Source organism: Typopeltis vanoorti, chromosome 20 (genome assembly GCF_054136105.1).
Source record: "Typopeltis vanoorti isolate ZY-2024b chromosome 20, IOZ_Tvanoo_1.0, whole genome shotgun sequence".
In the NCBI taxonomy this organism is placed as follows: Eukaryota; Metazoa; Arthropoda; class Arachnida; order Uropygi; family Thelyphonidae; genus Typopeltis; species Typopeltis vanoorti.
This window is the reverse complement of record NC_143568.1, coordinates 6,471,275-6,492,440: the sequence shown is the minus strand read 5'-3', so window position 1 is coordinate 6,492,440 and position 21,166 is coordinate 6,471,275. Positions and strand designations below refer to the sequence as shown.

The window sequence follows — 21,166 nt, the reverse complement described above, 5'->3', positions numbered from 1 at the left end:
TTGATACACAACTTGTACAATACTGTACACATGTTCAAAATGAAGTTTAATGTTCTTTTAGCATTACAACTATTCAGTGACTGTCACTGCATGTAACTAAGATGACAGGAGACTAGTTGCAATTACAATGATGGAAGTTTGATGCTTCACTGCTTTGGCTATCTCTGTTAGATTTGGTAACTTTTCAGCTAGCTTCCCCAACACCATTAAATTTTTTTTCTTGTTTAAAATCCATACACAATACAATTGTATAAGGAGAATTTTACATGCTGAGTTTAATAACTTTAGAACATTAAGGTACATTTAGGCATTAAATTATCAAAAACCAACTAACAACACAGAGTTTGTAACATCAGTTTGCCAGTTGACTGGATGTCAGCAAATACAATAATCTCTCACTATATCAAAACTTTTTTTTTTTTTTTTTTTTTTTTTTTAATAAACTCACTCACTACAGCAAATCTGACTTTTAGTCCCAACTCAAGAGTTTCTACAGGCAAAATGGTTTCTAAAGAAAATTTATTATAGCAAGATATTCACCATTAGGGATAACAGGAATAGCTATTGAACTACTCCTGTGGTCCCTATGAGTTCGCTTAGCAAGAGTTAATTGTAATGATAAATACCAGGTAATAATAAACAGTTATTTTTGCATAGTTGATATTTCCCTTCAGTAACATCATCATGGCATTAAAATGAAATATTACCACATGCATTACAGGTAAAAAGGTAAAGAATCAAAACACAACGTTGAACCTGAAATCCTATTTAAGCACCCTCTTACAGGTGTATTGGACTAAATGTCTTAAAAGTAAATTTAGTTCAATACTGTTTTTAATTTACACCTGTTGATGAGAGCATAATTTTATGATGTGGCAGACATTTTTTAGTTTTACTGGTAACTCATGCTACTTTATGTTGCAATGAATGATTGAGTCGGTTGCGAGTTTTTTTTTTATGCATCTCCCACCCACGAAAGGTTTTAAACATATCATGGGGGGAGGAGGGGGGGAACTAAGGATTTATATTTTATCATTTGTTTTGTAATTTTTACTTTAATTTAGTCCAGAAACTCAACTCCAGAGACCAAACATGCAATGGGGGAAATAGGACTAAAGAATTATATTATCATTTGTTTTATAATTTTTACTTTAACATAGTCTAGAAATCCTGCTCTAGAGACCAAATATGGAATATTTTAAAGCTACTTCAAACTAGGGGTTCCTACATGTGAAATTCACAGAATGTGGATTCAAACCCAATAGTTCCAGCTAGGTACATATGCCATTTGTCCAGAGAAATTTTTTAATCTTTTTTGTCTCTAGTCCTGGGTAAAACAGCTCAAGACCCTCCAGAAATTTAAATTTATGAATCTGAAACATAAATGTCTAATTTATTATAATTTTTATTTTATCAAAATGAGTATCATATAATTATCGACAATGGTCAACATTTTATCATGAATTAATGAAACTATTTAATGACTGCAATAAATATTATTTTATACATTGATTTGTCATTTAAATATAATACAATAATATTATATGATTATAAATCAAGTGCAGTGAAACAGCCACAAATAACAGAATTTTGAATTGGATAATCCATTCAGTTCTTTCACAGAATGACTCATTATTTATCAGGTGATTTATTACTTGCTTATTCTGCTCCACTCCATTGGGAGCATAGGGTCTCCCAATGGAGTAAACTAATGAGCTGCCTGATCAAAAATGTGATTTTATTAGTTCAATGAAAAACACTCCCGATAGCAAATGGGCTTCCGATGTGCTATAACATACGGTGAAGTTATTATTTTTCAATTTTAAATTTGGATCACATTTGATAACTTCTTGGAAAGTTAAAATTAGATGATTACTGTAGACACCGCTTATTGTGATCACTTTGGGACAGTGGCTTTTTGATAACAACAAAAGGCTGATAACATTAAGCAGTGGATATAAAAAACTGCATCATTTATTTCAATTTATTGTTATAAACAACTTTTTAATAAACAATATAAAATTTTAAAAACTTATCTAGTGTTGTCTGTTGTGTCACTGAATATAACAGTTCATGAATAAATTGCTCATACTCATAATGCCTTTCAAAGTTTTTTGCTCTATGTTTATGACTAAAGGTGAGTTAGCCAGTCTTGTGCTGAGGTAGAGGGTTTTTTCGTCCCTCAGAACAGGAAAATCAGCCCGTGAAACAAACGGATTTAGACTCCCTCAACCATTCCTAATAATACTAATAAAGGATAGTTATGTTATTATAGCTCTTTCAAGATAAAAGGAAGCAGTACTTTGCTTCAAACATTCTTCTATTCTCTCCCCACCAAGCAATTCTGACACAGGTGGTCAAGATGTAATCTGGTAGCTAAAAAGGTAAATGTATTCAGAAAAAAAAAAACTTATTCTGAAAAGGCAGACTTAAACATATATTAATACTTATTTGCTATTAGGTTTGTATTTAATCATGCAAAGGTCACTGTTGATCTGACAGATACAAACAAATTGTTTTAATATAAATATTCTTACATGTATCCAGTGTATAGCTTGGAGGTCATGACTAGCTGCGCATGCGTATATTATGAGTGATATTCTGCACTGTTTATGCCATCAGTTTGGTTTAACACGTGTTATGTAAAGGTGTGTGATATTTGATAGTAAATCGAATCTGAGGAATACTGTGGGACTCCGATGTCAGCATAGTATTGGTTTAGTTTTTTTTTTTATTTATCGTTGAAAATGGCTGGAAAAATATATCGATAGATAATCCATCAGATGTTGAAGAGATTCAGCAAATGTTACTCGAGTCTGATGATGAGAATGATAGAGTTGAATGAGAAGATGAAAGTGATTTAGAAGATGATTACGTGAAAGTTCATTCAGAAGATTCAGATACCGAACAAGATATTTCTAGTGAATAAAGTGAAGATGAATTAGACACGAATGAAGAGTTTCTTGAAAAGAATTTCTTGGAAAGGATAAAGAATCAAAATGGAGAAAGATGGCTGCAGAATATTTTGTGTCAACTTCCGCTAGTTCAGCCAAACACCAAATGATCTAATCTTATTATATACAAATAAATACATCAATTCTATTTCGAACTGGTACTCAAGAGAAAGAGATGCTAAACAAATAGATAAAACAGAATTGAAAGCATTTTTAGGCCTCTTATACCTAGCTAGTTTACATCGCAACAATCAGCTAAATTTGCAGGATTTATGGGCTACAGATGGTAGTGGGATTTTTTAGACTTACGATGTCTTTATGGAAATTTAGATTTATTCAAAATTGTATCAGGTTTGATGACCAAGTTACTGCTTAGAACGCTGATAACTGACAAATAAGCAGCTGCGAGAGACATTTTCTCACCATTTGTAGAAAATTGTAAATTATGTCACTATGGGACAGAATGTAACAAGAGACAAAATGTTACCTGGGTTTAGAAGCAAATGTAGGTTTAGATAATATATTTCATTCAAAGCCCAGTAAATATGGAATAAAAGTTTTTGCTATGGTTGATTTGAAAGTATTTTACACAGGAAATCTTGAAATATATATGCAGGTAAGCAGCCCAAAGGACATTACTTGATTAGTAATAAACCAGCTGATAATTGGTTCACTGACTTATAAATCTTATCGCTGACTTGAAAAAGAAGAGACTTTCATAAGAATAAACCCAAACTATCACCTGAATTGGTGTCTCCTAAAAACAGGTCCGTAAAATCCAACTATTTGCTTTTGGTGCAGATTGCACACTTGTATCTCATACACCAAAACGTAACTTTATTTTCAAGTATGGACTTTGATAACACCGTGAATTTAGATTCCCAAAAGCCTGACATAATGGAATATTACAATCAAACTAAGTCAGGAGTTGACACTGTGTACATATAATGTAACCAGGAACACCAGAAGATGGACTATGATTATATTCTACATAATTTTGAATATTACAGTAATAAATGCTCAGACTATTCATATGCTGAACAACAATGTAAAAATACAGTGCAGAATATTTATTAGAAATATCGTAACGCAGTTTTTTTTTTTTTTTTTGTTGAGCCCATATAGTACATTAGTACCATATATGGGTGATGGATTGGGAAAGGAGAAACTTGTTTACATTTGATTTAAAAGCCTGTATGTTGTATTCCTTGGGAAATGTGTCAGGGGGAAGACTGTTCCACAGTACCGCAGTAGCAGGGATGAAGGAGGAGGAAAAGAAACTTGGCCTGTGGGTTTCAAGGTGTACTGTGAAAGGATGTTGGGCAGCAGCTGTACATGTTTCAATGAGCTTAGTACAGAGTAGGCTAATTATTGATGCTGTTTCAGATGAACATTTCCCATGGAAATATTTATAGAATATACATATTGCAGAGACCAAGCGCCTATGTGAAAGTGAGGAAAGCAAGTTGGTGAGAGATGGGTCACTTATCAGTCTAATTGCTCTCCTTTATATTGAGTCAAGCATTTTGAGGGAGCTTTCAGGAGACCCACTCCAAATGTGAGAGCAGTATTCGATAGATGGGCAGATCTGTGATTTGTATAATGTCAACAGCTGTTTAGAAGTAAAGTAGCGTCTTGAGTGAAAAAGAAAACCTAGTTTTTTGGAAGCTGAGGATGCAATGGTTGTGATGTGTTTATGCCAGGAGAGGCTTGGTATCAGGATAATTCCAAGAAGAGAAATCCAATCTTCTCTGGGAATTTGAGTGTTATCAAAAACAATGCTGGGGGGAAAATGGTTCATTTTTGTGAGAAATAAGACAGAATCTGGGTTTTACTAGCATTGAAGTTGATGAGGTTACCTGAGTCCCATTGGAGGTCGAAATTAAGGACAGTGGTAGTTGATGTTCTGTGGGTTGAAGTGAGTTGTGTAGAATCTTCTTCTCCCGAGTCCTAAATGAACCGTTGGGTCATTCATGGCATTTGTCGATGGGTGATGTATGAGAGAAGATCTCCTGTTGATCGGCTTCGACAGAATCCATACTGGTGGTCGCTTAATAGCCGGGTACCTTCAAGGTAGATTAGGAGTTGAGAGTTGATGGTTTTCTCCATCACTTTAGATAGGAATGAAGTGAGTGAGATAGGGTGGCAGTTAGATGGCAGTGATTTGTCACCCTTTTTAGGAATGGGTCGAATATAGGCCAATTTTCAGGCTTTGGGATATACCAATGGAGTAAGAGAGTGTGTACAGATGGCATAGGATAGGAGTCAGTTCTGGTGCACAGACCTTCAGGACAATTGGAGGAATGCCATCAAAGCCAGGAGACTTTTTTGTGTATAATTTAGGCAGCAGGTTTATGATATCTTTTTGGCAAAAGAATACAGGGGGCATTGTATGTTGGGCAGTTGGAATGACTGGAGGGCATTTGCCATTATCAGTTATGTGTGCATTGGAGGCAAAGTGTGAAGCCAGGAGGTTAGCTTTTTCTATGGGTGATGTTGCAATTCAGCCATCTGGGTATGATAGAGGTGGGAATAGTGTAGGGCAAAAGTTACAGCCAATTGCCTTGCAAGAGACTGAAACAGGCTGAAAGCTTCCTGCTTTTTGCCTGTTCAAATTTTGTTTTAGAAGCATTGCAAATTTTCTTGCATCTGTTTCGGGCTTCAGTATAGGCATTGAAAGAGGATGGGGTTTTTGATTTGAGCCAGTTGTGGTATGCCTGATTTTTCATTTGTACAGCCTTGGCACATCTTTTGGAGAACCAGGGTTTAGTTAGGGGACGGCAGTTCTGATTAGTGTGGGAAATGTATGTTTTCATGCCAGTGAGGATTACTTTGGTGATACATTAGGTGCATATGTTTGGACTGGAAGATATAAAACAATAGTCCAACCATGGGAATGAAGCATAGTAGTCTTGGTGACTGTCCCATTTGGCACTGTTATAATGCCAAACTACTCGTGTGTGGGAGTGACTGTGTAAGCGTTGTTGCATGGGGGAAGAAATGAGCACTAGGTTGTGGTCAGAATTACCCAGGAGACTCACTACATATTTTGAGGGGTCATTAGTAAGGAAGAGATCTAGGGTATTTGGGGAGTGGTTCGTGTTATCTGGTATTCTGATCACTAATTTCCTTACACAAATTGTTCAAAAATTGTTCAGATAACACGAACCACTCCCCAAATACCCTAGATCTCTTTTATACAGATCCAGCATCTCTGCCTGCAGGATCTGTATAACTGGAAGAGGAAAGCCAATTTGTGTTATGGACATTCAAATCACCCAGAAGGATGATTTTGCTGTCAGGAGAGTGGACTGGAGAAAATCAACTTTTAAGGAGAGGAAATGAAAGAGCTCAGAGTGATAGACACAGCAGATGAATCTGACTGAGTGGGGGAAAGATATCTTCAGCCAAAGAAAGTGAAAGTTGGGCAATTCTAGGTTAGGTACTCTCTGGCAGGGTATGTCAGAGCTGATATATGCACAGACACCACCCTTGGGTCGAAAGGAGTTAAATAATGTGTAGTTAGGAAGGTTGAGATGAATAGTGCTGGGGGAAGGTGAGATTTGAGTTTCTGTTAAAAACAGTAGGTGGGATTTGGTGGACTGCAAATGGTAGTGGACACTAAGGTTGGAAATGAGGCCATGGATGTTGGTGAAGTGGATATGAAAGATTCTGTGAGCCACGGATTTGAGTGCAAGGGTCTTGCACATTTCCTATGCAGTGCCTGCATACTGGTTCCTTGGTGGCTACTAGTGGGGTCACTTGGTTTTTGCATTAGTTTGTTTGTAGTCTATCATCCAACTGTTGTCTCCATTTTGGCATTTTTCTTCTAGTCGTCTTCAGAGTCGGCATCTTTGTTCTCTCTGGGCAAAGGTTAAATTAGGTCGAGCACACATGCGAGACTGGGGGCAAGTGTCCTTTAGTTTGTTGTTTATCGCCACTATAAATTTGGATGTGTTTGTTGGTGTGTCGCAGGTCACTTTCATGAGACGTGGAAAGTTTGTTCCATCCTTTCTTTTTGTTTAGGTCCGAAATTATGGCATTTGACTATATTTATGGGATCGAAATTGCATTCTCTACTAGTTTGCCAACATCTTCTTTTAAGAATTTACTGTTTTCCATCAGAAATTTCAGGTTAACTTTGTCTTTTTAATGCTGACCTTCATACCATATCTATTACAACAGTTATTCAATTTAGTCAGGGAATCTTGCAGACTTGGAGAGGATTTATTTAGAAGTATAACATCATCTGCATAAAGCAAAGAGCTGACATTAACATCTCCAATTTTGATATATCAGGTTTAATACCATTTTTGTTCATAATGTGATACATAGATAATTAATAACAGGCGGGATAATATACATCCTTCTCTGACACCAGATTTAACATTAAACCATCTTCCTGTACATCCTTCAATTCTAACTGCTGACTTACAACAGTTAGAATTGAAGACTAAGAATTGCATGAAATAATGCCCCACTGACACCATACAACTGTAGTGTTTTGAATAGCTTTTCTCTTGGCACCTTGTCATGCCTTTTCCAGATCTTTGTTATATTCCCAGGATTTCTAAACAATCTGTCATAAAGTGAAAATCTGATCCTGACAGCATCTGTTTGGCCGGAATCCAGCTTGTTCTTCACCAAGCTTCTCTTCCACAATCCTTCTCAACCGTTTCCCAAGTATACTTGCATATATCTTACCAGGAACATTTAGTAATGAAATACCTCTGTAATTCTCACATTCAGTTTTATTTCCCTTTTTATATATGGGTACTATGATAGCTTTACTCCAATCATATGGAATTCGTCCCTCTGTCCAGGGCTTCTGAACTATGCAGTGAAGCAACTGTAAGACTTTTATACCTCCATACTTGAGCATTTCTGGTCGAATATCATCTACTCCTGCTGCCTTTCCACAGTTCAGGCTTTCTCATGGCTTTTTCCACTTCAAGTATGGATATGTATTCCTGACTGCATGTCTGATCAGTGTTTTTTTTAACCACTGCTTGTTTCATTTAGCAATTTTTTGAAGTAATTACTGCATACTTCAAAGATATCTTTATCTCCTGTTTTCATGTCACCTTTATCATCTCTAATTCCTTTTACAGCACTCTTTCCTCCATTTCTGAACTTCAACAACCTGCAGAATATCTTCCCACCTTCTTGATATTTATTTCCTATGTTCTTACCAAAGGCCTCCCGTGACTTTTGTTTAGCTAGTTTTACACAGTGTTTAGCTTTCTTATATTTGTCTCTGTATTCTTCAAGAGCACATGCTGACTTATTTGCTTGGAACTTTTGATATGCTTTCTTCTTTTCCAACACTGCCTCAACTACCTGTGTCCACCATGGTGTTCTGATTTTTCTATCCTTGCAGACAACCTCACCACATGCCTCTCTGGCTGAATCAATCAGTATTTTCTTCATGGCTTGCCACTGAGTCTCCAAGGTTTGTTTCCTGTTCTCAAACTCATTTAATTTTTTCTTGAATAATGTTTTTGTGTACTTTAGTCTACAGTTCACGCCTGAGAACTGCTCAATTTTTATTCGCTTTAAAAGTTTCTTGCATGTTCTTCTTTTCAATATGAAATTCAATTTTATCCTGCTCAAAATAAATGGTGATCGCTTCCAATTTCAAATCCTCTGTGCACTCTAGTGTCTGCACAAGGGAGGAGACATCACTATCAACAATAACATAGTTAATGAGACTTTTCTTATTCCTTGCCTCTTCTCTCCATGTGAATTTGTGCACATTTTTATGTCGATACATTGTGTTATTAATAACCAGTCCATGTCCCGAGCAGAAATCCAACAGTTATTTGCCATTATTATTAACTTTTTTTACTTTTTTTACTAAATAATTTAAGAAAATTACAAAGTCAACTAGGATATAAATTAAAATAAATTTTAATATACTTCAATATTTTGGCAATGTCACATTGCCATTTTCAAGAAACTTAAGAACAAGACACGTGCACGCAGGCACAGCAAACAGTAAGTGAGGAAGAAGCAGGAAGCTATTATTTCTCCAAAAGTCCTGATGGTGTCCCCTAGCAGACAATGTTGCTATTCTTGGGCGATTGGGCTGAAGGTCTTATGATGTAGGTCTCCCAAATTTGAGGCAGTCTCATGCAGCCAAATTTGTTGAGGTTTGATTGTTTCTTAGGACTGAAGCTGATTCCATGAAAAGCCCTAGGAAACAATCCAAACCTCAACAGATTTGGCTGCATGAGACTGCCTCAAATTTGGGAAACCTACATCAGAAGACCTTCAGCCCAATCGCCCAAGAATACCAACATTGCCCATTAGGGGGCACCATCAGGAGTTCAGGAGAAATAATAGCTTCCTGCTTCTTCCTCACTTACTGTTTGCTGTGCTTGCGTGCACGTGTCTTGTTCTTAAGTTTCTTGAAAATTGCAACACGATGTTGCTGAAATATTGAAGTATATTAAAATTTATTTTAATGTATATCCTAGTTGACGTAATTTCCTTAAATTATTTAGTAAAAAATGCATAACCAACGTCTAAGCCTTTCCACGAGAATCATTATTAACTCTGCACTTTTTTCCAAATTTTCCCAATATATTTTTGTATGTCTGACAATCATTTCTTATTCTGTTATTTAGATCCCCAACAAGAACCAACTTTTCCTTTTTCATTGTGTTAGTTGCTTTCTCTAAAGCCTGAAAAAAAAAAAAAAATAAAATAAAATAAAATAAAATAAAAAATCCTCCACTTCTACTTTAGCAGAACCTTCTCTGGAACATAAGCACAAATAAGTCTCATTGTCCATTTCCACATTCTCATATTTGCCCACATCACTCTACATGAGACTGCATGCCATTTAATAAGATTAGCCTCGTATTTGGTATTGAATACTATGGCTACTCCTTTTCCTTGATTGTCATTGCCTGAATATAACATTTTGTATTTAATGCTCAGAAAGATGTCACCAGTTTTTGCTTCAGTCACCCCTATTATGTCAATCTGGCACTTATCCAATTCCTCAGCTAGCTCTATTTCTTTGCCATTCAGGCTTCTCATGTTGATAGTATCGATCTTGAACTCTGGTGATGTTGAGCTGGGGTTGGTTTTAGGATTTGTTCCAGTAGCTGACTTTTCCTGTTTGCTCTGGTTCCCTGGTGAAAACAACAGGGGCCTTGTTTAACCGCAATGCTCCAGATGCATGACACATTCTGTCATGTTGCACCATCATTTGATATTCTGGTTTAAGCCAATAAGAATACAATTTGGTTGGATAAATCCCAAATTGCCAGCCCATCCTCATTTGTTCAATATCCAGGTAGATACCTAATAGGGTGCACCACGAGAAGGTGAGGATTGGACATTAGGTCAGAAGCTAGACTGTTCTCTGCATTCCTTTTAAGGCTATGTGGTGGTCTCCTATCAGTTATATAGCCTATATATTTGACATGTCAAAATTTAAAGGTTAATTCTGCATTTTCATTTGTTACAATTTCATATTTCTAGATGTTTCCCATTCTGGTTGCATTTGTACTTTGTTACTGTTTTATGTTCATTTCCTGCGAATGCTTTGAATTCTATGTACACATGATTTTCGACTTCCAACTATTAGCTTCTGTGTTTCTATGATTTCCTTCTCATATCTTTTGTTTCATAAGAATGGAGGAAACACTCCCTTGAATTCATTATAGTGAACCTTGCACCATCACAAACTTCCTCTGGTCCTTACAGATTTCCTATAGTAAACACCTGTTACACATGACACTGGCATATAGGAAAACCAAGGTCTAGGTGAGTTGATGCAATTAGTTATGCCTAAAAACTGAAATGTTAAGATCTGACAACTAATAGATTAATTTAGAAGTATGCTGTTGATAGGAAGGTAGTAACAATAACACTTGTGCTGGGCTATCAAAATATCTTTTGACAGTATACATCAGGAAATAACAATGAAAAGTAATGTTTTTATGTATATTATTTCTGGGAAAACTCCCATGTTACTCCTCTTTATAAACTATTATGATTACAGCTATTTTGCCTGCTTCAGTTTAGGAGTACCCCTGCTTAAATGTCATTGGCTATTTACTCATGGATTCTTAGGGCATTATGAGTGTAGATGTACTAAAAAGTATATGTAGCCTAAGGAATAGAAAATTGCACATACCTTTTTCTGGGTGTTGTGGCTTTTCCTCAGTCTGCGATGTCGAAAACTGCAGAGTGTGTGTGTGTGTGTGGTAGGCAGTTTGGTAGAATAAGTTAGAAAAAACCCGGGTTTTTTTCGTAACATATAGAAACATATATTTTTATATAGGGTGGGGAAAAAATGAAAGGGTTAATTTTTTTTAAAATAGGGAGGGGGAAGGTGGTTGACGGGGTGTAGACCATTTCGACTATTCGTGGTCGGGTGAGTGCTTCTGCTTTAGAGGTGTTTGTGTTGTCTCCTATTGGTCGGGGTTGTGACCTCAATTTTATGTTGTGAAGCTTCCAAACCTCGGAGATTATGTAGGGCCTGTGTACGTTGATAGAGTTCGCGTCACACTTTATAGCTATTGTTTCCGATATTCTGAGCATTGTTTCGTTGTCTTGTCTGTCTACTATGATGGCCTTGTCTATCTGCAGGGTGTGTGTTTGTTCAAGGGCGTGAACAGCTATTTCCGTTTTTCCTGTGTTTTGTATACGATTTTTCTTTTTGATGTTGCGTTTTTTAGTGTTTAAATGTTCTGGAATAGGGATGTTACAGTCACGGAAGTGTTCTTGTAGTCTTGCCCATAAAGACCTGATGGTGGAACCTGTGTAGGTGATGTCACAGTCTTTTTGGCAGGGAAATTTATAGACTACATTGTGCTGTTCAAATATTTCTTTTTGTGTGTGAGGTTTGGTGGATTTTAGGAGGTTTGCCAGTTTTTGGCTAGTGGTGAATACCAGTTTGTAGTCAGTATGTTTGAAGATGTATTTATAGGCTTTGTAATACATCTTCAAACATACTGACTACAAACTGGTATTCACCACTAGCCAAAAACTGGCAAACCTCCTAAAATCCACCAAACCTCACACACAAAAAGAAATATTTGAACAGCACAATGTAGTCTATAAATTTCCCTGCCAAAAAGACTGTGACATCACCTACACAGGTTCCACCATCAGGTCTTTATGGGCAAGACTACAAGAACACTTCCGTGACTGTAACATCCCTATTCCAGAACATTTAAACACTAAAAAACGCAACATCAAAAAGAAAAATCGTATACAAAACACAGGAAAAACGGAAATAGCTGTTCACGCCCTTGAACAAAAACACACCCCGCAGATAGACAAGGCCATCATAGTAGACAGACAAGACAACGAAACAATGCTCAGAATATCGGAAACAATAGCTATAAAGTGTGACGCGAACTCTATCAACGTACACAGGCCCTACATAATCTCCGAGGTTTGGAAGCTTCACAACATAAAATTGAGGTCACAACCCCGACCAATAGGAGACAACACAAACACCTCTAAAGCAGAAGCACTCACCCGACCCGACATAGCTTCCACTTTCCCAATGTGTTCAGATGATGACCACGAATAGTCGAAACGGTCCACACCCCGTCAACCACCTTTCCCCTTCCCCCTCCCTATTTAAAAAAAATTAACTCTTTCATTTTTTCCTTTCCCCACCCTATATAAAAATATATGTTTCTATATGTTACGAAAAAAACCCGGGTTTTTTCTAACTTATTCTACCAAACTGCCTATCCCCCCCCCACACACACACACTGCAGTTTTCGACATCGCAGACTGAGGAAAACTGCAGTGTGTGTGTGGGGGGGGGGGTAGGCAGTTTGTTTTCTATTCCTATTTTCTATTCCTTAGGCTACATATACTTTTTAGTACATCTACACTCATAATGCCCTAAGAATCCATGAGTAAATAGCCAATGACATTTAAACAGGGGTACTCCTAAACTGAAGCAGGCAAAATAGCTGTAATCATAATAAAAATGTTTTTATGTTAGTAACTTACAGTAATCCACAAGAAAATTGCCCTGATATCATTTTTCCAAGTGGTGGTATCCCTGGATGCCACCAGTTGGAAGGGCCTTCTGCTGAAAAGGCATCTGCAGTTACAAAGAAAGACCAAATTTTCTGGCCCTTTTATGTAAATCCCATACAGAAGAATTAAAGCTACTGTGCATTTAGTACTGTGGGTACTAAGGGTATAATATGCCTTTAGTCAAAAAAGACAGGTTCAAATCTGTTTAAGATGTAAAGAATCTTTACAAGGGCTTTTCACCTGAAGGAGATTTAGCAAGTATCATAGAAAAGCAGCAAAGTTTCTCCTCGTAGAAGCTCATCTCAATAAGAGAGTATACAGACAGGATAAACTACTCTAACACTGTACTGATTAGGTTTCTATGAAAACTGAATTAAACAGGATTTACTTCATTCAATGACCTCATAAATAGTAACCTCAAAATATGTGGGCCTCTAATAAATGCTAAGTAGTGAAAATCACAGTAGTACAGTACATCCATAGGGTTCACAGCTGAGATGTTATCTGCTTAGCTAACCTGCATGTACAAACTTGTACGTAACTAAAACAGTTCATGGTATTGTTGTTAAGCAATTATCAAAAGGTAAGTTGGTTGAACAGATAGTATCACCTCCTCTCCATGCAACAAACCATGCATTCAAATTCTTATGTAGCACTGGATTTTGGTGAATGTGTTAGGTGATAGATGTACTTCAACATCCTATGGTTTCAAGTTTGTTCTTAAGAGCATAGTTCCAGATTACCTAACCCAGCCACATACCAAATGTGTAATAGGTTAACAACCTTTATGAAGCGGATTTACATTCAAAAAAAAAAAAAGACAAACTTCCTTCCTTCGATACAACAGACTATCACTTGAAAATCCCCTATAGCAAACTATCCACTGTCTGTAATTCTTTAAGTATTAAGTATACAGTAATCTATCTTTTATCTGACCCTTTAATTATCGGAATGGCGAGATCGAATAATTGAAGTACTATTATATGGCACTCTACTAGAAGTCAGTGAGCATGCAGGGGTCAGTTAAAGGAGTTGTGCGTTGTTTTTTGAAGTGTGTTTTGATAAACACACTTTTGAAGATAAATCCCTCTCATAAAGGTTGTTAATCTATTACACATTTGGTATGTGACTGGTTTAAGGGTTAGGTAATCTAGAACTATGCTCTTAAGAACAAACTTGGAACCACAGGGTGTTGAAATACATCTATCACCTAAACACATTCACCAAAATCCAATACCACATAAGAATTTGAATGCATGGAGAGTTTGATGCATGGAGCAAGAATTTGAATGCAACTTACCTTTTGATAATTGCTTAGCAACAATACCATGAACTGTTTTAGTTATGTACAAGTTCATACATGCAGGTTAGCCAAGCACATATCTCAGCTGCGAGCCCAATGGATTTGTATACTTTGTGATTTTCACTACTCAGCATTAGACCACCACCTTACTTATTGGAGGCCCACATATCTTGAGGTTACTATTTATCTTATCTATTTTTTTTTATCTATTATATAAATTAATAATATATTTATAATTTATAATAATATATAATTTATCTATTAATCCTTAGTCCATCAATGGTGCGATTTTAATGGGTTTCATATAAAGAGAGAAAACTGTGAAATCTTTTACCCAATAAAATTTAAACTTGTAACTATTTTAAACATAATTTCATAATTTGAACTAATTCAAATTGAAAGGTAACCACCATATTCTGAAATGAAACACAATATAAAATATTTAAGTGCACTGTTGTCTTCAACCAGTGAGTATATAAAAATGACAGTGTAATAAGAATCTCAGAATTAATATGAAATTTGTTATTAATCATGTTATCAAAACCTTTGTGTTATTTTATTAAACTTCAATAAATTTTTTTTTCAATAAATATTTTTTAAAAATATTTATTTCAATTTCTTCAATAAATTTATAGTTTTCAAGTTTTACATTTTTAAATGTTTATTGAAGCAGCTATGCTGGAAATTGTAATATTCATGTGAGAAAACATTCACATAAACAGTCTTACAATACCTGTACATTCATTGCTTGAGGAACACTGCCAGATGTACCATTAAGAACCGGTGCTAATGGAGCAACTGGCATTCCCGGAAGGCAAGTGGCACCTGGAGAGTATACTGGTAGTTGTTGGGCTATATACATTCCACCTATGGAATAGAATAAAATTTTATAAAAAATCTGTCATGAAACTGAAGAATGACAATATTCTGTAATTTACAACAAAAAATATGTTTGTGCCCTATCAACATGAATCATATGAACATTGAATGTTATGGAACATACTCCCAAAGTTTTAGTTTTTCTGTTTTTTCAAAAAGCAGTACTTCATTGATTTTACATCTCATACATATGTGCTACTTTTGTTTTTTTTGTTCATTTCTATAAAAGAATAAAAGTCGGTTGTGAACAAAAAAGGAAAGGGCAAATTTACTGACGTAATTTATATATTACTAGGTAAAGTTTCTCTGTGGCTATTAAAGATTCAGAGCCTCTGTAGCTCAGACGGTATAGACAAAGCCCTTTGGTCAGAAAGACCTGGGTTTGATTCCCATCCATGATGGGAACAATCTTTATCTGCTCTCTTTCAACTAAAGGCAAATTAGCTGGCCTCATACGGAGGTAGAGATTTTTTTTTAACCCAGAAATTTGGATTTTTTTGCCTCTCAGAGCAGGCAAACCAGCCCTGTGAACATACATGGATTTACAGCCATGAATACTTATGACTCAGTCATAGGCCTGATTCGTCAGCTATATGCTAGTCCCAAGCCCAGATAAAAATGGGGGTGGGTGGGTGGGGGGGAGCAATGGTGAAACTACCCTGTAAAAATCTCACCAGAAACACTTTCTAGCAAGGAATACTTGCCTACAAAGTTACCAAGAGTCAGACACAACCGAAGGGTTAAATCATCATCATCATTAAAGATTCTCTTTCACTCCCCAAAAAATTAAATTTTTCAAGAATGATTAAAAAAAATACTTAAAGCATTGTGGAACTTCACTCTTTTTCATTAAAAAACAAAGACAAGTGCAGTAAAGTGATTAAGATGATTTGTTTCTGAATTACAGAGGCTGTTCAATAAGTTATAAGACTATATTTATACAGAAAACAGATTACCTTTAATCGTCATCATTTACATGGTCTTTTTCGAAGTAACTACCGTGAGACGCGATGCATTTGTCCCAACATTGCGTCCACTTCTTAAACACATGTGAAAGTCCGTTTTTTGAGAGTTCTTTCAAAACCGCCTCCGCAGCTTTTACACATGCTTTGTTGCTTTCGAAATGGCGGCCTCTTAGTGGTTTCTTGAGCTGAGGAAACAGCCAGAAATCGCACAGTGCGAGATCAGGACTGTATGGAGGGTGTGGTAGGATATCTATGTTGTTCTGTAAAACATCCACTACACCACCAGCAATATGTGGCCTTGCATTATTGTGGTGCAATAAGAAGCCATTCTTCAGTAATGGACGCTTCCTTTTGAGGTGCTGTACCATTGTCCGTAAAACATCTGCATAGTATGAGCCATTTACAGTATTCCCGGATTCCACAGCGTGTTGGTAAACAATGCCTTCATAGTCAAAAAACATTATGGTCATAACTTTACCAGCCAATTTTACAGTTTTTGCTTTCTTGGGGGTAGGCGAAGATGGATGCTTCCATTCACTGCTTTGCTGTTTCATTGTAGGGTCATAGTGATACAACCAAGCTGCTGTAATGATGCATTTTAAGAAGTTGTCGCCTTCTTATTCCAGTCTTTCTTTCCATTCTGTGCACACATCCACTCGATGCTGCATTGCTCCAGTGTCAAGAGTTTGGGAATCCATCAGGCATAAACATGTTTCAGTCCCAAATGTTCAGCCATGATTGAGTGAACACTTCCCACAGAAATATTCAGGACAACATGCAGCTGGCGTACTGTAATTCTGGAATCCTCCTTGATGATAATCGCTGCTGTGTTGATCATTGTCTCTGTGATGGATGTTGAAGATCTTCCCTCACGTTCAAGATCTTCCACATTTTGCCTACCTTCCTTAAAAGTTTTATGCCAGCGAAAAACACTTGCCCTCGACATTGCTTCATCGTGGAAAGCTTCGTGTATCATGTTAAAAATGTCCGATACCGATTTTTGCAAACGCACACAAAATTTAATCGCATAATGCTGTTCTAAAGACGCTTCCATTTCGATGACTGGTCGCGGCTCGTAGGCGCGGCGAAACAAGCTTGCATTTAGTCACGTGACACTCTGGCACATCAGCCTGTATACGCCATCTATCAACCTCTTTTGTTAATACAGACAGCAACATTTCTTTATTCCACAGAAATTAATATTGTGATGAGTGGTTTCGCAACACTAAAATTAGTCTTATTACTTATTGAACAGCCCTCGTATAACAGGTGTGGCAAGATTTTTTTTATTTGGTTTTGTTGCACTGGATAATCTGAAAACTCAGCACAGGCAACTATTCTTATAAAACAGAGAATATTCATACCCTAACCATATGCCAAACAGCATATGCTTGAGCATAACATGCATAAAAACAACAAAATACATAGTAAGCCCTCTGTTTATGCATGTTTGATTTATATGGATTCAAACTTATATGAGTTGATATTCATTATGTAGGTATTTCCAACGACGGTGCTTAAGGGTCAAAGCTATATAACTGAGAGGAAACCTCCACATAACCTTTAAAGGAATGCAGAGAACCGACCAGAGTTTCTGACCTAATGTCCGATCCTCACCTTCTCATGGTGCGCCCTATCAGGTATCTACCTCGATACTGAACGAACGTGGATGGGCTGGCAATTTGGGAATTAGACGACCAAATTGCATTCTTATTGGCTTAAACCAAAATAAAAAATTATGGTACAACATGACAGAATTTCATGCTGACTGGGGCATCACCCAGTTAAACAATGCCCGTTGTTTTCACCAGGGAACCAGAGCAAACAGTGAAAAGTCAGCTACTGGAACAAATCCTAAAACCCACCCCAACTCACCCAGAGTTCAAGATTGGTACTATCAATATAAGAAGCCCGAATGGCAAAGAAATGGAATTAGCTGAGGAATTGGATGAGTCGACATAATAGGGGTGACAAACAAAAAAGGCAAAAACTGGTGACATCTTTCTGAGCAATAAATACAAAGTGTTATATTCAGGCAATGACAATCAAGGAAAACAAGAATTAGCCTCACATTTAGTGTTGAATACTGTGGCTACTCCGTGAATTGCAGGCAGGCTCAAGTAGAGTGATGTTGGCAAATATGAGAATGGGGAACTGGACAATGAGATTTATTTCCCTATGGTCCCACAGAATGTTCTACTATAAAAGTGGAGGAATTTTTTAGGCTTTAGAGCAGCACTTCCCAAACTGTAGGCTGCAGCCCCCTTGGGGTCAATGAAATAATGAAAACAAATTGAAATATTTTAAAACTAAGTAGATTTTTTTTATCTTAAAGGAAACGCATTTAATTTTTATTATTTTTTATATTTTAATGAAAAAAAAAAGAACCACATATTGGTGTGGGTTCACAAATTTTGCTTCCTGCATATTTTGGCGCTTAATGAATATGAGTAAATATATGCATATTCATATAAGTTTCATTTCAGAGCAGAAATCTAAGAATTACAGTTTCAAATATTTCACCTGACATTGACTTTTTGTGTAGCAGTATTGAAACACATCCATCACATTAAATTGTTATTAATCTTCTTTTATGTTTTTAATTCTTACTTTGTTTATTACTAATCATTTTACCTTTCATGTGCTTGTACTGCAAATGTACAATAACAATATATCTATCTATATAAAAATATAAGATAATGTGCCATGTCAAATGTGTATGTAAGATGCTAAAAATGTAATATTTGCATTTGATTTTTGCAATATTCGTGTGTATGTTTTGTATTGAATATAAATACAAAAAATATAATAATAATATATGCCTATATTATATTTTTTTTGAGGGGAGGCGTGAAATGTTTTAATTTTTCCAAAGGAGCACTGATATCCAGAGAGATATTTAGAGAAAGCAACTGACACAATGAAAAAGGAAAAGTGGGTCCTTGTTGGGGATCTAAATAGCAGAGTACGAAATGATTGTCAGACATACAAAAATATTTTGGGAAAATTTAGAGAAAAGAGCAAAGCTAACAATAATGACAAATACCTGTTGGATTTCTGCTCAGGACATGGACTGGTTATCACTAACATCATGTTCCAACATAAAAGTGTGCACAAATTCACATGGAGAAAAGAGGCAAGGAATAAGAAAAGTCTCATTGACTATGTTATTGTTAATAGTGATGTTTTCTCCCTGGTGCAGGACACCAGTGTGTACAGAGGATTTGAAATTGGAAGTGATCACTATTTAGTCTTGAGCAGGATAAAATTGAATTTCATATTGAAAAGAAGAACATGTAAGAAAGTTTTAAAGCGAATAAAAGTTGAGCAGCTCTCAGATGTGAACTGTAGACTAAACTACACAGATTATTGAAGAAAAAATGAAAAAGTTTGAGAACATGAACCAAACCTTGGAGATTCAGTGGCAAGCCTTAAAGAAAACTGATTGATTCAGCCAGAGAGGCATGTGACGAGGTTGTCTGCAAGGATAGAAAAATCAGAACTCCATGGTGGACACAGGAAGTTAAAGACGAGGAATATCAAAAGTTCCTGGCAAATAAGTCAGCTTTTGCTCTTAGAGAATACAGAGACAAATGTAAGAAAGCTAAACACTGTGTAAAACTAGCTAAACAAATGTCATGGGAGGACTTTGGCAAGAATATAGAAGGTGGCATATCAAGAAGGTGGCAAAATATTCTGGAGGTTGTTGAAGAGGCTGGAAATGGAGTTAGAGATGATAAAGGTGACATGAAAACAGGAGAAAAAGATATCCTTGAAGTATGGAGTGATTACATTCATACCCTGACTTACGTGAATCCGGAGTTATGCGGTTTCTTATATGTACGTATTCCCGTCCCGCTACACGCCTCACAACTAGTTGTATCTTTCAGGCACCGGCCGCATTCGGAAGTGTCGCACATGCTGTGAACGAGCACTGACATGTTTCGTGCGGTCTCCATTCATACACGATTTTTATAGGCTACAAACCTTGCGATTGTTGAATGTTATGTTCTTGATAAAAATTTTATCACATAAAAAATAATAATGTCATCCAAAAGAAGTAAGTCCGATTCTTCTACAGCTAGCAAGAAAAGAAAAACATTGACTTTGGAAACAAAACTCAACATCATTAAGGATTTTGAAGGTGGAATGAAAATTTGTGAGCTAGCAAAGAAGTTCTATCTACAGGAATCCACAGGAACAACGATAAAAGAAAGGTTTACAGATTTTGGAGGACACACATTTTAACGAGGAATGAATTGTAGCCACAAGGCAAGGAATAAAAAAATCATTAGCTTGCTTGAAGAAATTTTGCGTGATAAGAAACAGACATTATGCAGTCAGACAAATCTATTAGATTTCATGAAATCATCAACATCGAAATAACTTTCTTTTTTTTTTTTTTTTTATGTACGAAAAAGTACAATTATGAGTATATTTCTTAAAAAATATAGGTGTTTTTGTAAATCTTTGGTTGCAATTGTATGTTTGTATATATAAATTACATGCAAAATTATATCCCGAGTTACTCGAATTCAACTTTTGCACTTTTTGTTGATCCCACCTACCACGTAACTTTGGGGTTTTACCGTACCTTGAAAAATTGCTAAATGAAACAAGCAGTGTGGTAAAAAAACACTCAACAGGTATCAGGTCAGGAATACATATTCATACTTGAAGTAGAAAAAGCCATCAAATGCTTGAAATGTGAAAAGGCAGCAGGAGCAGAAGATATTCGACCAGAAATGTTGAAGTATTGTGGTATAAAAGTCTTACAGTGGCTGCACTGCATAGTTCAGAAGGCCTGGACAGAAGATGAATTCCTGATGATTGGAGTAGAGTTCTCATAGTACCCATATATAAGAAGGGAAATAAAACTGAATGTGAGAATTACAGAGGTATTTCCCTACTGAGTGTTCCTGGCAAGATTTATGCAAGTATACTTGAGAAACGGTTGAGAAGAATTGTGGAAGAAAAGCTTGGTGAAGAACATGCTGGATTCAGGCCAAATAGAGGCTGTCAGGATCAGATCTTCATTTTAC

At 36.3% G+C, this 21,166-nt stretch overlaps 1 protein-coding gene across 3 annotated transcripts in view; it reads right to left on the bottom strand.

Moving 5' to 3' along the window:
• Positions 1–21,166, bottom strand: part of LOC150095210 (stromal membrane-associated protein 1) — a 166,750-nt gene that overhangs the window by 28,566 nt on the left and 117,018 nt on the right. For all 3 annotated transcript variants that reach the window (XM_090410137.1, XM_090410136.1, XM_090410138.1), the window contains one exon: positions 15,014–15,147. In XM_090410137.1, coding sequence (XP_090266263.1) covers positions 15,014–15,147 — 134 coding nt within the window. The remainder of the gene's footprint in view (positions 1–15,013; positions 15,148–21,166) is intronic.